The sequence below is a fragment of the Macrobrachium rosenbergii genome, chromosome 30, assembly GCF_040412425.1.
Source record: "Macrobrachium rosenbergii isolate ZJJX-2024 chromosome 30, ASM4041242v1, whole genome shotgun sequence".
Lineage (NCBI taxonomy): Eukaryota > Metazoa > Arthropoda > Malacostraca > Decapoda > Palaemonidae > Macrobrachium > Macrobrachium rosenbergii.
In genome coordinates this window covers 1,386,001-1,393,500 of record NC_089770.1, presented here as the reverse complement: position 1 = coordinate 1,393,500, position 7,500 = coordinate 1,386,001, and the positions used below count along the sequence as shown (strand labels likewise).

At 34.3% G+C, this 7,500-nt stretch overlaps 1 protein-coding gene across 1 annotated transcript in view; it reads right to left on the bottom strand.

Moving 5' to 3' along the window:
• Positions 1 to 7,500, bottom strand: part of LOC136854898 (glutamate receptor ionotropic, kainate 2-like) — a 137,329-nt gene that overhangs the window by 30,719 nt on the left and 99,110 nt on the right. The window contains 1 exon segment of the mRNA XM_067131431.1: positions 2,811 to 2,864. Coding sequence (XP_066987532.1) covers positions 2,811 to 2,864 — 54 coding nt within the window.

Genomic DNA, 7,500 nt, shown 5'->3' with positions numbered 1-7,500 from the left:
ACATACCAAATTGCATCTCTCTAGCCTCAGTAGTTTTTATTTTATTTAAAGTTAAAGTTAGCCATAATCGTGCTTCTGGCAACGATATAGGTCAGGCCACCACCGGGCCGTGGTTAAAGTTTCATGGGGCGAGGCTCATACAGCATTATACCGAGACCACCGAAAGATAGATCCATTTTCGGTGGCCTTGATTATACGCTGTAGCGGCTGTACAGAAAACTCGATTGAACCGAAAAAATTTCGGCGCATTTTTCACTTATATTTCATTACCACATTTGAAGTGCATAGCCAGTAACTTCATCGTTTAATGTAATGTGAAATTTTTGGTGAACGATAATTATTTGAAATTTTAATCCTAAAACGAATTATCATCATCATGCATAAAGTTTTCTTCTCCTGAAAATGTTCCACAAACATATTTTTATTTCTGTGAATCTATCTGACGCATGAAATCCCGAATGTACAGCATTTTACTGCAATAGAATTATTCTATCCGCTTAACCTTAATTTATTTAATGTATTTTTATTTTTTCAACTGTTTTTTGTCATTCACTCCAGTCTGACGATGAGTTCATTAACCTCGAAAGGCCTCGAAATAAAATCCCGTCCATTGACCTGAGGATATTTGTCATCAAATTAAGACTTTGCAATTCCATTTCTGCAACGCTTTTCCAGCTCACATTTTGAATCCTGCTGTGTATAATTTATTCCAATCCTTTATATCCGTTGTTCTTGACCTTTTTATTACGTCGCCCCCCTCTAAGAGTTGGTACTTTCCTCCACGGCCACCCCCCCCTTGCATCTATGAGTTAAAATTCCCTCCCAGATTTAAAGGAAAATTAAAAAAAAGAAAGAGAGATGTTTTTTTTTTATTCCTTTGAGGAATGAATAGTGAGATGTAATTGACAATGCTTCTTGTGACTCTTGTTAAGAGAATAACGAATGAAATTACAGAAATTTTCATTTTCCTTAGGGCTCATGCGCCCCCGCCTGAAACACTGGTGCTGGGTTGAGAACAACTGCTTCATATCATTCTCTAGTTTCTGAAATTTGCAATATTTTAGATTTACGCCACAAGTATTTCAACGAAGTTTAAAATTTTTTTATTCTTTTTTTGGTTTAAAATGACCTGCATTTTTGTTTTATTTTTCTAACTTGATTTTTTAAAGTTATTTGTAGTCATATTTCCCGAGTAAACGATATATCATTTCATCATATAGTTTATATGATATGTCATTTAAGTATAAGAAATTTCATGAAATTTATTATTTCTTAGTTTTTTATGCTCTCAATTACTCGACTATATTACAGTTGTGAGATGGGAAATAGGTTTTGTATTCTACAGAGAGGAGGAGGAGGAGAGGAGGAGGAGGAGGAGGAGGAGGAGGGAGGAGGAGGAGGAGGAGGAGGAGGAGGAGGAGGAGGAGGAGGCAGGCCAAAGAAAGAAAGAAATTTCATATGTTTTAATAATTTTCAGTATTTTATGTTTTGCAGTGACTCGACAATATTGCAGTTGAGAGATGGGAATTAGGTTTTGTATTCTACAGAGAGAGAGAGAGAGAGAGAGAGAGAGAGAGAGAGAGAGGAGGAGGCAGACCAGAGAAAGAAATTTCATATTTTTTATTGATTTTTAGTATTTTATATCTCGCAGTTACTCGATAATATTACTGTTGCGAGGTGGGAAATATGTATTGTATTCTGCAGAGAGAGAGAGAGGAGAAAGAAAGAGAAAGAAAGAAATAAAATAACAAAAGATATTCCCCCAGGAAGACACACACACACACACACACATCTCTCAAAGATCGAGTGAGAACATAAAGTCTTGTAATAGAGAGAGTTTGAGAAATTAGAGAGTGTTGGTTGGCAAAACGGATCGAAAAATCACCCCCTTCCTCCCAACCCCCTCCAACACCTCCTCCTTGTAAAACAGGGAGTTAAAGTAAGCGAGTGAGGATATGATGTGATCACAATCTGGCGATGTTGAAGAATTGACTTCTCGACCCTCTTCTCCCAACCCCTAAAAACCCTCCTCGTTGGGAAGTGGTGATGCGAACGGTGCTGCCATCTTTTGGGAGTGTTACGTGCTGATGGCTGAGTTTGGGGGCTGGTCCAGTGCAGAAGATTTGGGAAAGGAAAAAGAGGTGAGGAAATACACAGAGACAATTCTTCGTTCAAGTGCAGAAAGATTTGGGAAAAGGGAAAAAGAGATAAGAAGATGTGAGCAGGAAACAATTCTCCATTCAATTACCCAGAAGATTCGTGAAAGGAAAAAGGAAGGAAGGATAATAATAAGGTAGATTGCCAAACAGCCAGAAAGGAAACGTGTATAACTTTCACAAAGGTCTTTGCATTAAGAGATAATCTAATTCTCCTGTTATCCAGAACTTGATGGAAACTCAGTTATCAAAATTTTTGAAGGGTTAAATGAGTTATCACATCTATTCTCGTTGCTCTGAGTGGGAACGGAAGTTTTATCCAGAACTTGGTCTAAAGCAGTTCAAAGGAATTTGATGTCGAGAAAAGATGATTTATTATATAAAATAAAATTCCATAATGAATATGTATATATATATACATAATGTATGTGCATGTGTTTTTGTGTGAGTATGTATATGTATGCATGTGTGTGAGTAAGAGTATTGCTCATAACATATCAACGGGTTCTGTCCTTAAATCTACATCATGTATAAATCTCTTCTTCAGCTGAATGAATCAACCACACTGGAAAGGAATTAGTGGGAAATGTCAAAAAGAAATTCAGTCCGCTTTGCAAACTCGAAACAATTTAAAGTTTTCTCATTTTTACTTACGAAAGTTGTGAACAAATAGTGGTACTTGTAATCGTTCATCTGCAGCTGAAGAATCTGAAAGAGAAAAAATAGAGTTTTAAGAAAAGCAAACTGAAAAAAAAATATCTTCTTACGTTTTTGATGGTTAGTGAATTCAGTTAACCACCTGAATATAAATTGTAAACAATCTGTTTTTTTTTTTAATTGTTGTAATTTTTAACATTTTAATTTTCTGTAGAAGAAAACTATTGTGCCGGCTTTGTCTGTCCGTCAAAATTTTTTCTGTCCGCCCTCAGATCTTAAAAACTACTGAGGCTACAGGGCTGCAATTTGGTATGTTGATCATCCACCCTCAATCATCAAACATACCAAATTGCAGCCTCTGGCCTCAGTAGTTTTAGATCTGAAAGCGGGATAAATTGGACAGAATAAAGTGGGGACGGACAGATAAAGCCGGCGCAATAGTTTTCTTTACAGAAAAACTAAACAATAACCTGCAGACACACATCACAAGTTTTTATATTTTTCCCCATTCCAGAGTAATGTGGTGACTACATAAGCGTCATCAACCATCAAAACCTAAATAAAAAAATGAAACGGTAATCCCCAAAGGGATTTTTTTAGGAAAGACCCATACAATTGACAGTTAAGTGGAATCCGTAAATCATAGAATCCTCTCGCTATTGATAATTCAATTCCTTTCCTTATACGTTATATTCTAGTGAACATACACTATACAATTATGGATAAGTATGATGTATTAAAACAGGAAATGAATAAAAAATGTATACTTGTAGAATACTTGTAGACATGTAGAATAGGAGGAGATTCAATATATTGTTAAGTTAAATCCCCTGACTATTGACAATTTAAATCCTGAACCCAGGCATAAAATAAGCGCGATTAAAAAGTATACACTTACGGATAAGTATGATGTATTAAAACAGGAAATGAATACGAAAATGTATACTTGTAGTATACCTGTAGACTTGTAGAATAAGAGATTAAATATATTGGGAAGTTAAATCCCCTGACTATTGACAATTTAAATCATTTCCCCAGACTTGCGGATATGTATGATGTATATTAAAACGGAAATGAATAAAACATGTATACTTGTAGAATACTTGTAGATATGTAGAATGAGAGGAGACTGAGGTTATAGGGAGATTATAGGGAGGTTTATGGAGAGGTTATGCGTGGGGAATGGCGAAGGCTACGGAAAAGGCTACGGAAAATAAGAGGAAAATTTTCGAGGCCAGACTCCTGCATATGAAACGGTCTCCCACAATTCAATTTACTCTCGTCCTATTGAGGATGTTGGTGGAAATGCCTCCTTGAGAGAGAGAGAGAGAGAGAGAGAGAGAGAGAGAGAGAGAGAGAGAGAGAGAGAGAGTTTGCATCGGACGAATCGATTCTATCTGCTGCTCGTAATATAACGCGACTGGTATATGCTTCTCTCTCTCTCCTCTCTCTCTCTCTCTCTCTCTCTCTCTCGATTTGATTACAAGCGTGGGTCGAGTGGCAAGGCAATGGGTCGAGATTAAAGAATTGAACGCTTTAAATCCTGTCAAATTTAATTTATATATATATATATATATATATATATATATATATATATATATATATATATATATATATATATATATATATATTATATATATATATATGTATATTACATGGCAACGATACTGAAATCAAATCCTTCATGTTTCATATTGCTTCTTGCCTACAGGCGTGAACACCTTTTTTTATTATTATTATTCTGATACGTTGGATTTCATTTTTACTTTCAATTTCCCCAGTTTACCTATCAAACATTTTTGCTACTTTTCATTTTTTAAGTGATATTTCAATATTTTCAAATTTATTCATCATATTTCTATTTAAATTATCTATTAGTTTTTACACTTATTTCTATATATTTTTATTCATCTATTAATTAAACAAATGAACATATAACCTGGTGATTTTATAAATATACTGTCCCATAATAAAAAGGTGCAATCACAATATCAGATTATGTTTTTATGCTGACAAAAAAAAAAAAAAAAATATGGAGACTGACTCGCATTACAGATTTTCTTTTTACTGGATTTTTTTTTTTTTTGACATTCAACAAAAATATGTTAATGTTGTACAGAAATGGTTTATACCACTGGAGCAGCTTTTTCTAGTTTTTTAAAATATACATCTCATGTATTTTTCGAACTATCTGAGCTTTACACCAACATAAAATTCATTATTTCACAAATGTGCAATATACACACTCTATCTCTACATTCGGAAAGCAATCCTTTCTACGACCTGGAAAAAAAAATGTGATTTTTATTCACTGTTTCATAAACAGTTTTTATCTCTCTGGGAATTTACTTTTAGACAGAAAACACACCAGGGAAATCTTGCTTTTCTCTTGTTGTGGGATTAACAATTTTATATCTCAACGATGGTCATTTATTTTAATGAATTTCTAGCTCTTGTCATTTCAAGGAAGGGATGTGTATGTCGACTTTCTATAGGTTCTGTAACTGAGGTGATTTGAGCCTGTATGGAAAGAGAAGATTTAATATCTTTGCCTGAAACACTAGAACAGAGTTGTTCACGCGGAGATGATATTTCCTGCTTATTGCGTCAATTTTGTTTCTTTCAGTATCAATATTTCTTTTCAATGGCTTACAGCAAATGGAACTTGTGCCTTTTTAAGAATACCTTGTCATTGCCTTTTTAAGGAAACTTTGTCTTTCCCAAAAGAGTAAAGGAATTCTTTCACCTAGACCTTGTTTTTTTATTGTTTATGCTGTCCAGATCAATACTTTAGTTTCACATTAATATACTGGTCACTTTTACCTGCTTTTTCCACCTTCTCGGTGACCTTTGACCTCAAAAAGTTCACTGAGAATAGCCTGGTGGATGCTTTCGGAATGACTGACTAATTAACTCAACCATCCATAAGATTTGGTTAAAATTTAACATAAAGGTATTATGACACATTAAGCAAGATTTGGTTAGAATTTTAGTCAAATGACCTAAAAATATCATGACAGTCATTAAGCAAGATTTGGTTAAATTCTGAATGAAAACCTAAAAATATTATGACCAACACATTAAGCAAGATTTGGTTAAAATTTAACCTACAAATATTATGACACATTTAGCAAGATTTGGTTAAAATCCGAATAAAAACCTAAAAATATTATGACCAACGTAATAAGCAATGACTATTCCGACGTGAATTCATCCTAATTATACCAGTTATCTTCCGGTACAACATGAATAACAATTATTCAAATCAGGCTGGAGAATTTAGAATAATGCCTTTTCGTGTTGACGTTTCGGGTTGCAGGATGGAAATTTAGGCTAAGTGAATAACATTACGCGGTGTTAACTATCGTTTACGCTTTGTGTTGTGGCGTGATGATATCATTTTATTATATATATGTATATATATATATTATATATATATATATATATATATATATATATATATATATATATATATATATATATATATATATCTAATGTTTCCTGTATATAAGTTAAAAGCTACAAAAAATGCTATCTCTCTCTCTCTCTCTCTCTCTCTCTCTCTCTCTCTCCTCACTCTGTCACACACACACACACACACACACACACACATATATATATATATATATATATATATATATATATATATATATATATATATATATATATATATATATATATATATCCACCTAGCTATATCATTTTCAACAACAAATCATTATTCAAGCTACAGAAACAATTATTAACAATCTCTGTATTCCTGTATTCCCTCATTTCGACATAATAAAAAAATCTACAGAAACAATTATTAACAATCTGTGTATTCCTGCATCCATAATTTCGGCATTCCTTAATTAGACCGCGTCGTAATCGCTTAGCGCCCGAGAGTCAGTAGTCCACCGGACTTTGTTTACGCCGGTCGCGAACAACCGAATATTAAGTCTGACTTGAATGCGACGCCCACAATTGCACGAATGACGCTCCGCCTACGACAATCAGGTGAGACGCTCTGCCTCGTTCGGCAGTCCTCGTTAATGTATTCAGAGCGATGTTGACAGACTCAAAGCGAGAGAGAATGTATTATTAGTCAAAATATCTTTGTGTTTTCTGTTTTCCTTTTAATTCCTCTTTCATGACCGTAGTCAATTCGTTTCGTCTTGCTTATTTGATGGTTTGAAATCATCGTCGGCGAGCTCTGTAGGGCCTTGATGCTTGATGCCAAAAATCACGCCTGTATTCCTACGCCTCTGTAATTATTGATGCGCCAAAAAATTACAGTTCGTACGCCTCTGTAACTCCGTGACGCACCAAAGAATTACAGTTCATACGCCTCTGTAATTTTGATGCACCTAAAAATTACAGTTCGTACGCCTCTGTAATTCCTTGATGCACCAAAAAAATTAAAGTTCGTACGCCTCTGTAATTCCTTGATACCAAAAAAATTACAGTTCATAAACCTCTGTAATTATTTATGCACCAAAAAATTACAGTTCATACGCCCCTGTAATTCCTTGACAGTTCATACGCCTCTGTAATTCCTTGATGCACCAATGAATTACAGTTCATAGCCTCTGTAATTATTGATACAAAAGAAATTAAAGTTCATAAGCCTCTGTAATTCCTTGACGCACCAAAAAATTACAGTTCATACGCCTCTGTAATTCCTTGATGCACCAAAAAATTACAT